General features: G+C 50.0%; 1 protein-coding gene and 1 long non-coding RNA gene across 3 annotated transcripts in view; one reads left to right on the plus strand and one right to left on the minus strand.

The window, feature by feature from the left end:
* The window catches only part of FANCC (FA complementation group C), a 199089-nt gene that overhangs the window by 98416 nt on the left and 83048 nt on the right, over positions 1 to 17625 (plus strand). The window contains exons 4-6 of the mRNA XM_074995137.1: positions 13267 to 13386; positions 14107 to 14171; positions 16505 to 16669. Of these exons, the coding sequence (XP_074851238.1) occupies positions 13267 to 13386; positions 14107 to 14171; positions 16505 to 16669 (350 nt within the window). The remainder of the gene's footprint in view (positions 1 to 13266; positions 13387 to 14106; positions 14172 to 16504; positions 16670 to 17625) is intronic.
* Positions 15511 to 17625, minus strand: part of LOC142013569 (uncharacterized) — a 31597-nt gene continuing 29482 nt past the window's right edge. For both annotated transcript variants that reach the window (XR_012645710.1, XR_012645709.1), the window contains one exon: positions 15511 to 17030. This is a non-coding gene — a long non-coding RNA (uncharacterized LOC142013569). The remainder of the gene's footprint in view (positions 17031 to 17625) is intronic.

Below are 17625 nucleotides of genomic sequence, written 5' to 3' on the forward strand. Positions count from 1 at the left end.
CATAATATACTTATCAATAAACTATGCAAATACAACTTAGATGGGGCTACTATAATGTGGGTGAACAACTGGCTGGATAACTGTACCCAGAGAGTAGTTATTAATGGTTTTCAATCCTGCTGGAAAAGTATAACTAGTGGGGTTCCGCAGGGTCTGTTTTAGGACCGGTTCTGTTCAAAATCTTCATTAACGATTTAGATATTGACATAGAAAGTACACTTATTAAATTTGCAGATGATACCAAGCTGGGAGGGGTTGCTACTTCTTTGGAGGAAAGGGTCATAATTCAAAAGGATCTGGATAAACTAGAGAAATGGGCTGAGGTAAACAGTATGAAATTTAATAAGGACAAATGCAAAGTGCTCCACTTAGGAAGGAACAATCAGTGTCACACATACAGAATGGGAAAGGACTGCCTAGGAATGAGTACAGCAGAAAGGGATCTAGGGGTTATAGTGGACCACAAGCTAAATATGAGTCAACAGTGTGATGCTGTTGCAAAAAAAGCAAACATGATTCTAGGCTGCATTAACAGGTGTGTTGTGAACAAGACACAAGAAGTCATTCTCCCGCTCTACTCTGTGCTGTTTAGGCCTCATCTGGAGTATTGTGTCCAGTTCCGGGCTCCGCAGTTCGGGAAGGATGTGAAGAAATTGGAGAAGGTCCAGAGGAGAGCAACGAGAATGATTAAAGGTCTAGAGAACATGACCTATGAAGACAGGCTGAAAGAATTGGGCTTATTTAGTTTGGAAAAGAGAAGATTGAGGGGGGACATGATAGCAGTTTTCAGGTATCTAAAAGGGTGTCATAAGGCAGAGGGAGGGAACTTGTTCTTCCTTGCCTCTGAGGATAGAACAAGAGGCAATGGACTTAAATTGCAGCAGGGGAGGTTCAGGTTGGACATTAGGAAAAAGTTCCTAACTGTCAGGGTGATCACACACTGGAACGAATTGCCAAGGGAGGTGGTAGAATCTCCACCACTGGAGATATTTAAGAAGAGGTTAGAGAGATGGCTTTCAGGGATGGTCTAGAAAGTGCTTGGTCCTGCCATGAGGGCAGGGGGCTGGACTTGATGGCCTCTCGAGGTCCCTTCCAGTCCTACTCTTCTATGATTCTATGATTCTAATTTAGGGAGCACTAATATGGATATAATATCTATCTCATAATAGCTGTGTCTACACGTGCACGCTACTTCAAAGTAGTGGCACCAACTTCGAAATAGCGCCCGTCGCGGCTACACGTGTCGGGCGCTATTTCGAAGTTAACTTCGACATTAGGCGGTGAGACGTCGAAGTCGCTAACCTCATGAGGGGATCGGAATAGCGCCCTACTTCGACGTTCAACGTCGAAGTAGGGACCGTGTAGACGATCCGAGTCCCGCAACGTCGAAATTGCTGGGTCCTCCATGGCGGCCATCAGCTGTGGGGTTGAGAGATGCTCTCTCTCCAGCCCCTGCGGGGCTCTATGGTCACCGTGGGCAGCAGCCCTTAGCCCAGGGCTTCTGGCTGCTTCTGCGGCAGCTGGGGATCTATGCTGCAGGCACAGGGTCTGCAACCAGTTGTCAGCTCTGTGTATCTTGTGTTGTTTAGTGCAACTGTGTCTGGGAGGGGCCCTTTAAGGGAGCGGCTTGCTGTTGAGTCCGCCCTGTGACCCTGTCTGCAGCTGTGCCTGGCACCCTTATTTCGATGTGTGCTACTTTAGCGTGTAGACGTACCCTCGCAGCGCCTATTTCGATGTGGTGCCGCGCAACGTCGAAGTTGAACATCGACGTTGCCAGCCCTGGAGGACGTGTAGACCTTATTCATCGAAATAGCCTATTTCGATGTTGGCTTCACGTGTAGACGTAGCCAATATCATTGGAACCGGGTAGGTGTAGTGTCAATTCCGAATTTAAAATTTCATATAAATGCCAGTGTGGAAACACCATGTCTTTAAATCGAATTTATTAGCCTCTGAAGTATTCCATATGTATTCCACAATGCTATGTAGTTACCTGCCCAGTATGGCTGCTTTATTCTCCACTGCTCTCCATCCAGCTGCACAAGAAGAAGGTCACAGGAAGCCTATGAATTTTTGATTAATTTTGAATTTGTCAGCACCCAGGCATGTAAATATAAAAGGCTCACACAATGAAAAAATTCTTTTACCCATAGCATTGCATCGGTAACCATCGCACCACATCTGTAGCAATCTCATTGTGAGCCATCTCCTGCAATCATGGGCACTCAGCGTTGTGATCTGCCTAGCAGTTCTCAGGCTCGCAAGAGAGCTCCGGCGTGGACCCATCAGGAGATCCTGGATCCTGGATCTTCTTGCAGTTTGGGGAGATGAATCAGTGGTGAGGAGACTTAGGGTGGCTAAGAGAAATGCGGTAATGTATGATTATCTGTTGTGTGAAATGACTGCCAGAGGTTACTCCTGGGACTCTAGGCAATGCCAGGTGAAGATGAAAGAACTCCGTCAGGCCTATCACAGAATCTGGGAAGCCAACCAGAAGTCAGGGTCATCGCCACAGACTAGCTGCTATTATGAACAGCTGCATGTGCTTCTGGGGGACGACCCCACCATGGACCCCATTATGGATTATGACATTTGTGGAGGCCCTGGTCTGGAGTCCGGGTGATCCAACAGGAGCTGGGGGCCCAGGAGGAAGAGGCCAATAAACAGGAGAAAGGGGGCAATGAGCAGGGGAAGTTATTCCTGACAGCCCAGAGCTCTTCATCCTAGATCTGGAACTGGTCCCCTCTACGCTGGTCCCTGAGCCTCTGGAACCAAGCTGTTCTGGTGAGAATATTTTTCTGAATGCTAGAAGCGGCTTGTGGGTGGGCATGGGCATGGGTACAGTTTTTCTATGGATCTGTGACCCTCAGAAAAGCGTGTTAATATTTCTGTGCACAGAGTGCTTCGCCTTTTTTGGAGACCTCAAAGGCCTCATCCAAGCACTCTTGTAATTTTTGCACAAGGTTTTTGGGCAAGCCTGACTTATTGCAGTTTCCACGGTAGCACAGCTCGCTACTCCAGGCAACCAGATAGCATTCTCGTGTCATGACACCACACAGTATTTTGGCAAATTTTCCAGGCTTGCGGTCACACAGGATGAACCAGCTGTTCTTTGTCGATATCTGTGAGTTTTAGGAAGGTGATGTCATCTTTAGCAGCCTAAACAAGCATGGGAATTTGGATCGGATTTTTTTCTCATGCTTCCAGCCCTTTTACATTTTCCTGGAGCCCATTGCCACACTGTGTGGCTGGCAGGCGCACTGTTTCCTACCCTACACACAAACACGTTGCAGACTTGGGCCTTCTCCCCTCCATGTTGCTTCCTCACCAACATTTCTTTTTATGTTACAGGGATCCCTTCCCACCCAGGTGTCCATGTGGCTGGAATCAAACCCTTCCACCGCACAACATGGCTGCTGCGGTCTGCAAACCCTGCTACTGCAAACTGGCATGTGCGGCACAGAAGAGTTTGCCGTCCTCCACATGGCCTTTTTTTCCCCTGCTGAGGGCTGCTTCAGTGAATGTAGAGAAATTTTTTCCCGCAACCCGGCAGATGGCAGGAACAAGCCCCCCCCACCCCCCTGCTTCCCGGCATTTCCTCTTACTTAACAGGGATTCCATCTTGCTCATTGTAGAGGATTGCTCCAGGAATGGCCAAAAAAAGTTTTTCCCCTGGCCCAGCACATCAGATGGCTTCCCCTGCTTTTCAACCCTTCCCTGGCCCCTAAAAGGAGGCAATAGCATGATGGTAAATGATGGCTTGTGCAATGCACACCTTGAATGCCATCTTTAGTAAACTTTAAGCAGTCTTGCAAAAAGAAACTTTCCCTGGTAGGAGAGACAGAGATCCATTCATTCCATGGAGAAACACTTTGTGTGAATTGTGTCTCAGTTTTGCCCTTCACTTTCCAGCTGCCATCCCCAGCATGGGAGACAAGGCGAGGCAGCGTAAAAGGTAAAAGATCTCATCTTGCGGCATGTGGAATGGTCTGAAGCAGAAAGCAATAAGGAAGATGACAAGGGACACAGCTCAGCGGTGGTAAAGTACAGCTCAGTGGCAGCAGACTACAGCTGAGTGGCAGCAGAAAATGCTTGAGTTCCAGCAAGGGCAAGCAGCAAAGCTTGTAATGGCAGTGAGTGACGAAACTGAGGTCCTATGCTCCATTCTGCAGCTGCAAAGGGACTGCAAATGCAACACTGCAGGCTCTGCTCAATGCTGCCCAGAGCCCCCTGAAGAGAGGTTGCCCACCTGCTGTTGTCACAGTCCCTGAACGCAGGGAGGGAGGGCAAGGACAGCTTGCCACTCTAGCCCCATGGGCCACTGCAAAAGGTTATTCCACCACCCTTGACAATGCTTCTTTTCCCTGCCACTTACACTTCTCCCCCCACCCCCCCAAAATAAACTATTCTTTTGAGCTTGGTGTGGTCTTTTGGTGTGCATGAGTGACTGGATACACAAATCGTTGAGGGAAATCAGGCGGTTGTGAAGAGGGCTGATAGCACTGGTGCCTGCTGCTAAGCCAAGGTCTGCAGAGGACTTGTGGCAGGTGGAACTGGGAAGCGGGGTGAATGGGCTGAAAGCACAGCTGCTTGCCATTAAGCCAATGTCTGCAGAAGACTTACAGTACACAGAACCAGGTGTGTGAGGTGAGCAGGCTGAAAGCACTGGTGCCCACCACTATGCCAAGGTCCACACAGGACTCGTGGCAGATGGAACTGGCTGGCAGGGATAGAGAGTTGAAAGCACAGGTACCCAACGCTACACCAAGGTCCGCAGAGGACTCACAGCAGATGCAAATGGGTGGGCAGGGAGCGGGCTGAAAGCACAGGTGCCCTTTTTTAGGAAAATAACCCTCTCTTCATATCCATTCTACTTTCTGCAACTTAACCCCTTTCCACCAAGTAAAAACATTCTTTCAGTGAGACATGGTCTGATTTTTGGTTCACATTTTGTAGGGAGCACAAATCAGCTTGGGGAGTGGGCTTGGTTGGTATTACAGCAGAGAAACACATTGGTATCCTGTGTGCCCCGGATTGCTACTGCCCCCGCAGAGTAATTGGTGAATGGCTGTTTAGATGGCTGCAAGTAAGCCCTGCTCATGGCCTCAGCCTTGGAATTCCAGGCACACAGGAAATTCCCCTGCCTGGATTCACAAATGTTATACAAAATCATGCATGCTGTAATCATGGTGGGGACGTTAGTTTCAGAAAGGTCCAAATGGGTCAATAGGCATCTTAACCTCACTTTTAAATGGCCAAAGGCCCATCCCACCATCATTGTGCACTTGTTGAGTCTGTGATTGAAGTTTTCCTTGCTGCAGTCCAGGGCTCCATAAGCCAAGGGAGCAGGGGGTAAGCATGGGCCACCTGCATCACCATGGCTTCCACTGTAGATCTGCCTACCGTGGACTGATTTGCCACTCACTGGTAGCTGTTGGATGTTGCAAACTTCCACAGAGTAATTGCGACTCACTTCTGAACCTTATTCTTGTGCTGCTGCACTTCAGGGCAGGGCCCATCACATCACAAAGTTCCATAAAAATGGACTTGTACATATGAAAGTTCTGCACCCACTGCTCGTTGTCCCAGTACTCCAAAATGGTGTGGCCTGACCAGTGTATGCTGGTCTCAAGAGTCCAAAACCGCTGCTCCATTGTCATCAATGGATTCTGGGCAGCCAGCATTTGTGAGCTCTTTGTCCACAGTTGAAAGATTTCCTCTTCAAATCCATCATCATCATCATCGTCATCATCATCATTGTGCTTTGTAATAGAAAGCAAAATTGTGCGATAGTCAAGAACGTTGCTGCAATGGTATATACAATGACTTGAAGCATTTGGGGATCCATGCTGCGCTAGTGCTGTGCCAGAGAAGTTGCTGCAGGAAATGATGTGATCTCAAGTTCTTTTTTGTGTTGTTACTGGATTGTTTGAATTCTGGGACAGTGCTTTGCATTCTAGTATTCTGACATGAAACACCCACATGCTACCGAGGCTAAGGTACTATTGGGTAGGTACTCCCAATACATTGCTCATGCAGTCAAACTTGGATAAGGCAATGAGGACTTGGAAACTACCCATGGAGAAATGGTGGATCAAATTTTCAAAAGGTCTGTGGACGCTTAAATTCAAATTCATAAGAACGAGGTTAAAAATCAAATTTATTAAATGTCTAATTTATCTCGTAGTGTAGATGCAGTCTTAAAAGACATTTAGAGATAATTTAGAAAAATCATGGAGTGGCTCCTCAAGGAAGTCATTTTGAGACACTTGGAGGAGGGGAAGGTGATCAGGAATAGTCAGCATGGATTCATGAAGGGCAAGTCATGCCTGACCAATTTAATTAGTTTCTATGATGAGATAACTGGCTCTGTGGATAGGGGAAAATCAATGGATGTGATTTATCTTGACTTTAGCAAAGCTTTTGATACAGTCTCCAACAATATTCCTGTCAGCAAGTTAAAGGAATGTGGATTGGATAAATGGATGGTAAGATGGATAGAAAGCTGGCTAGAAGGTCGGGCCCAGCGGGTAGTGACCAACGGCTCGATGTTGGGATGGTGGTCGGTTTCTAGTGGAGTGCCCCAAGGTTTGGTTCTGGGTCCTGTTCTGTTCAACATATTTATCAATGACCTGGATGAGGGGTTGGATTGGACCCTCAGCAAGTTTGCGGATGACACTATGGCTACATCTACATGTGAAGCCTACATCGAAGTAGCCTATTTCGATGTGGCGACATCGAAATAGGCTATTTCGATGATTGGCGTCTACACGTCCTCCAAGGCCAGCAACGTCGATGTTCAACTTCGACGTTGCGCAGCCCAACATCGAAATAGGCGCAGCGAGGGAACGTCTACACGCCCAAGTAGCACACATCGAAATAGGGCTGCCAGGCACAGCTGCAGACAGGGTCACAGGGCGGACTAGCGCTTCCGGGGCAACAGCTAGCCGCTCCCTTAAAGGGCCCCTCCCAGACACACTCAGCCTGCACAGCACACGGTCTGAGGAGCCATAGGCACACAGACCCCGGGCGCTGCAGTCATGGACCCCCAGCAGCAGCAGCAGCAGCAGCAGCAGCTAGAGGTCCACCCAGCCCTCCCGGCAGGAGCAGGGCTTGCCCTGCTCCGTGCCATGCGGGAGGCAGCTGAGCACCTCCTTGCCCCAGGGGAGGAGATGCCCCCAGGGCAGCAGGGCTCAACCCCTACCCCTGCAGCACCCTGCCCCACCCCCCGCCTCACACGCCGGCAGCTGTGGATCTACCCCACCAGCACCGACTGGTGGGAGCGGCTGGTGCTTGGGGAGTGGGACGACGACCACTGGCTCAGGAACTTCAGGATGAGCCGGCAGACATTCCTGGAGCTGTGCCAGTGGCTCACCCCCGCAATCAGGCACCAGGACACTGTCATGCGGCGTGCCCTCACAGTGCAGAAACGGGTCGGCATCGCTGTCTGGAAGCTGGCCACTCCGGACAGCTACCGATCCGTGGTCCAGCAGTTTGGTGTCGGCAAGGCCACCGCTGGGGCTGTCTTCATGGAGGTAAGCGAACCCACGGGGGGAGGGCAGGGCAGGGGAGGGGAGACCAGGCCAGGGCAGGGGGGCCAGAGCAGAGCAGGGCAGGGCAGGGCAGGGCAGGGCAGGGCAGGGGGGCCAGAGCAGGGCAGGGCAGGGCCACGCACACCCTGCTCACCCCTCATTGGTGCTGTCCCATGTGCTTTCTCTGCAGGTTGTGCGTGCCATCAACGCCATGCTCCTGCACAGGCTCGTGAGGCTGGGGGACCCAGATGCCACCATCGCGGCCTTTGCCACCATGGGCTTCCCCAGCTGCTGCGGGGCTCTGGATGGGACTCACATCCCCATCCACGCCCCGCATCACAGTGGAGGACGATACCTCAATCGCAAGGGCTACCATTCTGTCGTCCTGCAGGCCTTGGTGGACAGCCGGGGACGTTTCCAGGACATTTACGTGGGCTGGCCTGGCAGCACCCACGACGCCCGGGTTTTCCGGAACTCGGGCCTGTGCCGCCGGCTGGAGGCGGGGACCTACATCCCCCGGCGGGAGATCCCTCTGGGGGACAGCACCATGCCCTTCTGCGTCATCGCAGATGCAGCCTACCTCCTCCGGCTGTGGCTCATGCACCCCTACACGGGCCATCTCTCCGCTAGCCAGGAGCACTTCAACGAGTGCCTGAACCATGCGCGTCAGGTGGTGGAGCGCTCATTTGGCCACCTGAAGGGACGCTGGAGATGTCTCCTGACCCGCCTGGATGCGGGCCCCAACAACATCCCCCAGATTGTGGGTGCCTGCTGCGCCCTGCACAATTTGGTCGAGAGCAAGGGGGAGACCTTTTTCCAGGGCTGGGCTGCGGAGGCCGGCAGGGCACACGTCCAGCCACCTGCTGCCCCCAGTCGGCAGGTGGACCCCGAGGGGACCCGGGTCCGGGAGGCCCTGCGGGCCCTCTTCAATGAACAGGCCGCGGGGTGAACTCTGCCCAGGCCCCCTACTGCCCGCCCCTTCCTCGCCCACACCATGGAGCACCCCACTGCCCCCCCTCCCACTTGTCCTGGACAAATGACAGCACGCACTTGTGGCTGAACGTAAACTTTTTTTTTTCTTTCCGAAACTTTTTTTTTTTTATGTAAATAAATATTTGAACCACAAACAGAAAACTATGTACAAACGTTCAACAAAAGCAATATGTACAAAAATAAAACAATACAAAGAAACAACTGTCTGCCATAATAAAAAGAAAACCAGGGAGGATAAAGGGGAGAACTATGTACATGGGGGGGACGGGGCAAACAGGGGGCCGAAAAAAACAGGGTCCAACTATATACAAGGGGGGGGGTGCCACGTCCCGGGCCCCTCGCCCCTATAGCCCAGCACTGGGCGTGGCCGGCCAGGAGCCGCGCCGCGCTCGCAGCCTGGTCCGTGGCTGGGTGGGAGCGGGCTAGACCGGAAGGTATGGTGGCCGGCGAGTGTCAGGTGGCTCCAGGGGTCCCTCGGCGCTCCGGCCCTCGCGGGTGGGTGGCGGGGCGACGGCGGACGGGCCGGCGACGGGCGGAGCAGCTGGTGGTGGGGCTGCAGGAGCAGGCAGGGCGGGTGATGTTTCGGCCGGCGTGGCATGGGGGGCCAGGTAGTCCACCAGGTGATTAAATGTGTCCATGTAGGCCCCCCATTCCTCCTGGCGCCAGGCCAGCGCCCGCTTCTGCAGCTGGAGGTGCTGCTCCGCGACCTCCAGCTGCCGACGGTGGATGGCCAGCAGCTGGGGGTCCATCGCCGTCGGCAGTTGGAGGCGCGGGGTCCGCCGTCTAGCCCGCCGTGGGGTCGGTTGGTCCTCGGCCGAGGGGCTGGCCTGGAGCGATGGTCCCGGAGGGCTCTCTGGGACGACTGACGCCTCGCCGGCGCTCTCTTCCGGTCCTTCTGATGGTACAGGTGCAGGACACAGGACAGGAGGGGGGGAAGAAGAATGGAGACAGGCGTTAGTGTGGTCCCCTAGCCGTGGCCTTTGTCCCCCCAGCCCTGTGCTGCAGGTTCCCCATCCCCGTCCCCGGGAGATGCTGCTGTGATGGATGGGGTTCAGGGGTCCCCCTGCCCTGCACCCCGTCCCCTGGTGGGAGCGATTCTCACTTCACCCCGCAGGGTCTGAGAGCAGGAGAGGTTTCTTAGGCCACAGATGGCCAGTTTCTGCCAGGAGTGACAGCACCAGCTGTCGGAAGAGACAGTCCTTCCAACCCGTCATGGGGAGAAGACCCCAAGGGGTGCCCCTCTGGGATGCAGCTTTCCCCCTCCTCAGGCTGGCTGCCTTCCAGCTCTCCCTTCCCCTAGCCTCTACCTGTGGCCCCCGCCCTCGCCCCCCAAGTCCAAGCCAGCTCGGCTCCTCCCTCCTGTTTGTTCAGGGCAGAGGTGTCACCTGCCAGCTGTAGCCCCAGGATCCTCCTTTGCCCCTGTGAGCTATTCAGCTCTTGTTGCTCATATGTAGCCTGAGTCTCCCTTTTGCACTCCCCCCACTCCATCACATGCTGCTGCTGCGGGGTGTCCCACCCCCTCCTCCCGGGGGCCCCTCGAGGTTCCGCTCCCCCCTGGCCCGGGGATGGGGCATGGCACTGTCATGCGGGGTGGGGGGGGCAGGGGCTGATGGATGCAGTGCTGTGAGGGCCATGGCCCTGGTGTCCTTGGGGCCATGGCCATGTGAGCATGTGGGGGGCCCTGGACACATATCTCTTACCCCCGCCCCTCAAGCCCAGGGGTGTCCACCAGAGAGGGGTACCTACCTGTTGGTCCGCTCCCACGGTCCGGAGATCCCCAGGGGGCGGAGGCCCTGCTGCTGCTCCGGGATGGCAGGAGGAGGATCTGCAGGCTGGATTCTGCGGAGGAGGAGCCCCCCTCCTCCTCCTCCTCCTCCTCCTGCTGCGATGTCCCGGGGGGGGCCCCCAGGGTGCGGGGCTTGCCTCCGGGGCGGACTCCGTCTGCAGGGCCTGCTGGGGCTCGTCAGCCGAGGTGTCAAGGGTGGCCGGAGGGGAAGAGGTGTGCCGGGAGCCCAGGATGTCCCTGAGCTCCCTGTAAAAGGGGCAAGTGACGGGGGCGGCCCCAGATCGGCTGGCCGCATCCCCGGCCCGGGAGTAACCCTGCCGCAGCTCCTTGACCTTACTCCTGACGTGGTCAGGAGTGCGGGCAGGGTGACACCGGGCAGCCAGGCCGTCGGCCAGCCGAGCGAACGCATCCGCGTTCTGCCTCTTGCTCCCCATTACCTGGAGCACCTCCTCCTCACTCCAGAGCCCCAGCAGGTCCCGCAGCTCGGCCTCCGCCCAGGAGGGGCCCCGCTGCCGCTTCCCAGCCTAGCTGCCCCTCTGCCTGGGCTGGCTGCCCTGGCTCCCCCTAGCGGGGGTCCCCTGGGGGGGCTTCCGGGCAGCCATCACAGCTCTGTGGGGCTGAGGGTGGTGCAGGCTGGCCGCGTGTGCAGGCTGCAGCCTGCACGTTCCCTCAGTTTCCTGCAGAGGAAGGGAGGGGGAGGGGACCTTTAAGGGGCCACTCCATGCGGCCACCAGTGAGCTGAGGGGCTAGAGAGAGCGTCTCTCAACCCCCCAGTTAATGGCCGCCATGGAGGACCCGGCAATTTCGACGTTGCGGGACATGGATCGTCTACACGGTCCCTACTTCGACATTGAACGTCGAAGTAGGGCGCTCTTCCGATCCCCTCATGAGGTTAGGGACTTCAACGTCTCGCCGCCTAACGTCGAAGTTAACTTCGAAGTAGTGCCCGACGCGTGTAGCCGCGACGGGCGCTATTTCGAAGTTAGTGCCGCTACTTCGAAGTAGCGTGCACGTGTAGACACCGCTTAAGCTACGGGGAGAGGTAGAGAAGCGGGAAGGTAGGGATGGGGTCCAGACTGACTTAGACAAATTGGAAGACTGGGCTGCAAGAAATCTGATGAGGTTCAATGAGGCGAAGTGCAGAGTCCTGCACTTGGGCCGGAAGAATCCCAAGCATTGTTGCAGACTGGGGTCCAACTGGCTCTGTAGTAGTTCCACAGAACAGGACCTGGGAGTTGTAGTGTTTGAGAAGCTGGACATGAGTCAACAGTGTGCCGTTGTAGCCAAGAAGGCTAATGGCATATTATGTGGCATCAAGAGGAGCATTGCTAGTAGAGCCAGAGAAGTGATTGTTCCTCTTTATTTGGTTTTGGTGAGTCTGCATCTGGAGTTCTGTGTCCAGTTCTAGGCTCCCAATTATAGGAAGGATGTGGATACCCTGGAGAGGGTCCAGTGGAGGGCATCCAAAATAATTAGGGAGCTGGAGCATATGACTTATGAAGAAAGGTTGAGGGAATTGGGACTGTTTAGTCTGCAGAAGAGAAGAATGAGGGGGGACTTAATAACAGCCTTCACCTTACTGAAGGGAGGTTGCAAAGAGGCTGGAGAGGGGCTGTTCACAGTGGTCATGGATGGCAAAACACCAAAAAGTGGTTTCAAGTTCCAGTTGGAAAGGTCCAGGTTGAACATTAGGAAAAACTTTTTCACGAGGAGGGTGGTGAAACATTGGAATGGTCTACCCAGGGAAGTAGTGGAGTCTCCATCCCTGGAGGTGTTTTAGTCTCACCTTGACAAAGTCCTGGCTGGGCTGATCTGATGGGTTTGGTCCTGCTTAGAGCAGGGGGCTGGAATGGATAGTTTTTTTAGGTCCCTTCCAGCTCTGTGTTCTATGATTCTATGAAATAACGGCAGAGAACACTGAGAGCCAGGACTTGTGGCTGTAAACAAACTTCATGGGATCAGGGAGACTTGGTCAAACCCACAAAAAGTGATTGTCCAGCTAACTAAAATCATGCCGTATTATGGATGTTTCCGGATAAGAGAGTTCTGGATTAGAGAGGTTCAACCTGTACTAATGATTTGTATGTTTCTTTTCATATAGTGACAGATATCAGAGAGGGTTAGTCTGTATCTTCACAAACAACAAGAAGTCCTGTGGCACCTTATAGACTAACAGATATATTGGAGCATCAGCTTTCATGGGCAAAGACCCGCTTTGTCAGATGCAATCATGCATCTGATGAAGTGTGTCTTTGCCCAAGAAAGCTCATGCTCCAAAATATTTGTTAGTCTGTAAGGTGCCACAGGACTTCTTGTTGTTTTTCATATAGTGTTTTCTAAGGGGTTTGAAATTTGGAGTAAAGCATTTTGTAGTGAAAGTATTAACAAGAAGTAAACGTCAACATTACATTTTAAAAGTTGCTATTGACTCCCTAATGAGCCAGCTTAAAAAAAACAGGGTTAGATCCTCAAGTACGTGCAAAGTACGCTAACTGATGAGTGGTGTGACACTTTGGTGTTTAATTCCCTTTGCTATTCTTCTGTCTCAGTGATGTTCTGTGCACTTCTTTCCTTGTGTTAGAGCAGTTTTAGAGCTATTAGAAGTTATACCAGCCTGGAATGACATCTGGGGCCTGAAAGCTACTCCAGGATCAAAGTAGAACGGGGACATCCCAGCCAGAATCTTTTCTTGCTACAAGAGTACAAACAAGAGAATGTGATTTGTAAACCTTTTATTTAGCTGTCAGACGCTACAGCATCAGCCCTACTCTAGAGTGCTGTTCACCAGACCATCTCTCACTTGTTTTGTGTGACCCAAGTATGCTGATAGTGTGGTCCAGAATAGCCACAATCCACCTAAGAATCTGACACATAATCTAGATAGAATGTCAACGGTATCAGAGACTAAACCGTGGTTTAACTTATTGTTTCTCCCTCATTGTTGATTTCTTGTAGAGTTTACTGCACCATCTCCTTTCTTCTTCTGAATGGGGAACTAATGATGTGGGTACTGATACCTTTATTTCTCCTCTTGGCTACACATCTGCAGATTACTATTCTAAACTGGTTAAAAATGTGAGTATTATATGTAGTAGTGTATTTATTGTTAATAAATCATCAGTCTGTAAGAGTGTATAGGAAAATGTCACTTCTATAAGAACCATGAATGAATGTCATCCTTTCATACTTTGGTTACTCTTTCAGTCTTTTGAGGAAGCAAGGTAAAATGGGAGATGATGAGAGAAAAAAAGGGATTTTTTTTCAGTTGTTGCTAATGTATCATTGAAATAAAAGTGAAGATATTTTTATAACATTGTGAAATTTAATAAGCGGGAAAATACTTTGTGGCATTTTTTGCCAAAAAGTAACTTTTTGAATTGTTTCCTTTTTGACTGTATACACTATTTTGGGAAAGTGAGTGATTTTTCATTTACCCTATAAAATCATGGGAATAATATTTCATAAAATGAATATTTGCTGTTTATTTTAGAATTTTTATCTATTATAATTCTTTTTTAAAGTTAGTTTTTTATTATCCATTGGTGATGCAGATCTTTAAGATTTCACATATTTGCTTGCTCATTGTGTAATGGGAATGATGTGTAATGGGTGTTCAACAAATTTAATACCTTTGTCTTGAATACTTGAATTTGGCACTGATGGGAAAAAAAGGGGAAGAGGGACAGTCTGTAGAGAAAGCTACAGCCCACCAATGAAATGCACATGTAGAGAAAAATACAACTGATGTTGTCCTGTTTGCTGTGTGTTTTTAATGTCATTGATTTTGTTTAATAGATAGTCTTGTCATTAGTGACAGAACTCAAACGAAATCAGTTTAATGGACTTAACATTCAAGGGAGGTAGGTGTTATCTAAACTACATTTTATTAAGTTTAAGTATGGATCATTAAAGTTCATTGAGATCCTTCTTTCAAAATTTTTGAAACAAGTATCTGTTTTTAATCATGGCTGCATATAGCTTCTGTAGTGGACAAGCTAGTTAAGTGGAATTTGACAGAAAACCTTCTTATTTACCAGGTAATCACACCTTTGGGATATAGGATATCATGTCTTTCAGGCTGTTACATGCCTAGTTACATATTACATATTAACTAGTTACATATTTCCTTTCCTTGTTTATCATATCAGTGAATAGTGCAGATATTATTGTATGCTTGTTATGTAACATCAGAAGGGAAGATGTCATCACTAGTTCACAATCAGCCCAAATCCAAATTAGTAGTCCTTACTTATGGTAAGGAGTCCTGACTCTCACACAAATTCCATTGAGATTATTATTTGGGGGAGTAAATACTAGTCAACGTAACTAGACCCACTATTTAAATCCATGGGATTGGGTGATAGAAGTGCTGTTGAGCTGACTGGGTAAGTCTTTCTTTGTTTTTTTTAATCGATCTATCGATCTATGTATATATATTTGCTCAGTGTTTTCCTCCCCACTTTGAATGTGTCTATTATTAGTATACAGTAAATCCTCAAAATGCATGAGTGGGAGTTGCTCTTAACTCTTAACGTGAGTTAAGTGCAACTCAGAATCCCACTCCCTTGGCCCTGGCACAACCTGGCCCATGCGGCCCCAGTTCAACCCCCACCAGGCCCACTCACCACCCCTGCGTGGCTCCAGCTCACCTCCAACCCCTGTGTCGGGCTCTGGCTCCAGCTCATCATTGCCTGTGAGCGGCTCCCAGATCAACCACCCCCCTACCCCCACCAGGCATGGTCCAAACACCTTGTGCATGGCTTCAGTTCAACCCCACCCCGTGCGTGGCTCAGGATCAACCGCCCCACCCCCCCAGCTCTGGTTCAAGCACCCTGTGGCCTGACTCACCAACCCAGCTCGCGGCTCTGGCTCAAACCCTTCCACCCCAATTTAACTGCCCCTCCCCACACATGGCTCTAGCTCAACTCCACCCCCCACACCTTTTGCAGCCCTAACCCACCCCAGGGTTAAACCCCATGGGCCCAGCCCACCACCAGGCTTAGCCCTCCCCAACTGCCCCCCCACAACCCCAGGATTTACCTTTCAAAAGGAGCTCCAGGTGCTCCTGCCTCTTCCCCAGCAGCAGAACATGCATTCGGCCTGGGAACGCCCCCCCACCCCCCAAAAATTCAAGTTATGTGAGGGTGTGTGAGAAGAGAACCTTTGCATAAATCGAGGGACTACTATACCTTGTACAGTGAGCTTTTTGAAATGAAGAGCATAATCTTTTAATACAAATTTTGAAAATTATTTTCAGAATATATTATCACAATCTGAATCAAAATGTATTTTCCAAAGGTGAGGGATGCATACCATATGTGTTTATTTGAAATGCGCTTGTTCCTTGACAAGCCTTTGTAAATGGCTCCATGCACTTAATGTACATTCTGTTAGACCGAAGCTGTTCACTTCCACAATGAAACAGATTTTTACTAGTTGTGTTAATACTGCAGGGCTTATATAGTGGTAGGAGAGAAAGCTGGATTGTATTCCTTCTTGTGTGCTGTCTGCAGAATAGTTAAGGATAGATTGTCTAGTCCAATATGAACTTTCAACAGGAAGCCTGGAGACCAGAGAGTATTTGATCATCTGCATGGAAAATCTGAATCTTTGCCGTAGCTCTGGGACAACCTACGCCCCTTATCTTTTCTACAAAGATCAAGGCTAGGTCTACACTAGCCGTGGAAGATCAAACACTTAGGTCGAACCCGACACTACTTGCGAGCCACAAGGATTAAGGAATGTCAGCAGGAGGAGAAAATCACAATTCCTGTTGCTGAGTATGAGCACTGTAAATTACTGTAGTCTTCATGAATGTCATCCTCAATGAATCTTTTAGAAATTATATTGATTTTTGTCCAAGAGTCTTCAGAGGGATGTCTTCTGTGTGAACCTAAGATACTCACATGGGAGCTGTGCAACTGCAATCTTCAGAGGGGCAGCTTTGCTTTTAATCAAACTGAGAAAATTCATTGCTAGAAGGGCATACGTAGATATTGATAGCACTTTAGTATTCTTTACTGCAGTATGTTTACCAGAGTCCTCTGTGGCAATGTACAAGAGTTCTGATTGTTTTAAGAATCTTCATCTGTGAAAACTTAAGCATTTGCTACAATAAACAGAAATTTTAGTAGCTTTAGAAGTGAACACATTTTCCTTCCCTAAAATACCAAACTTTTTTTTATTTCTCCAGACTTTCAGATGATCATGTAAACATAGTGTCTCTTTTCTGCGTTCCTCTTATCACTTTGCCTGATGTAACTCCTTTACTGGAAGTCCTCCTTACCTATCATGGAAATGGGTCACAAGAAGTTCTCAGCTCAGAGTTTTTAGAAGCTGTGAATGAAACATTTTTAAAGTAAGTAACAGAATATACAGCTTATGCCTCCTCACCAAAAACAGTATTAACTGTGTTCAGTTGGGATTTCTATCTGGTGAATTTCCATGCTGGAGTCATCGAATGTCTACTGTAGTGTAACAAAAATATTTTCTTCTTTGAGTGCTGTCTCTAGGGGTCCTCCACAGTAGGTGTTGGGCTCTCTTACTATTGCAGCATGGAGACTTTTCATAGCAGTATGGAGTGGAGCTGCGCATGCACAATCCTTGGGTACGCCGTTTGCTTCATTAGGGATAGCGCACACAGCCCGACTCTGTCCTCAATTCCTTCATAGCCACTCTTGGCTGCAGATGGAGTGCAGCTCTCTCCTGTCCCCTCAGACCTGTAGATAGGAAATACAAAGCCTATAGTTGTTCATTCCTGGTTTCTATACATACTTCTTTGAGTTATGTGGGGTTTTTTTTTGAAAAAAAAAAAGAAAGAAAGAAAGAAAGAGGGAATTTTCCTCTTCTTGTTAGTTACACATCCCTTATACCTAGATTGCTGACACAACCCATTTAAAACACAAAAAACAATTGAAGAACAGAGAACAACAAGAGACAAAGCAAACCTAAAGTAGTAGAGGAAGAATATAAAAATGTCTCTGACACTGAGTTTAAAAAGCGTTTAAAGTGTCATGATCCTATGCCCACCTCAGATGGGCACTCTGAATGTATTCACTGCCTTGGAGAGGCACATATTCCTCAAAAATGCTGTCACTGTAAGAGCTTAACTACAAGAGCTAGAAAGGATGGGGAGTTGAGATTAAAAATGCTCTGCTTCGATAAATCTATGGAGCCGCTGCCAGAATCACTCTCTATGCTGGGCAGCATCCCTTCTGCCTTCTTCACTGGGGAGTCAGACAAAGACTAAGCCTTCCCCATTAAGGTCCCTACCCAGTGTGAGCATGGGAGATAAACCGGGCACTTTGGGCACAC

The sequence above is a fragment of the Carettochelys insculpta genome, chromosome 5 (genome assembly GCF_033958435.1).
Source record: "Carettochelys insculpta isolate YL-2023 chromosome 5, ASM3395843v1, whole genome shotgun sequence".
In the NCBI taxonomy this organism is placed as follows: domain Eukaryota; kingdom Metazoa; phylum Chordata; order Testudines; family Carettochelyidae; genus Carettochelys; species Carettochelys insculpta.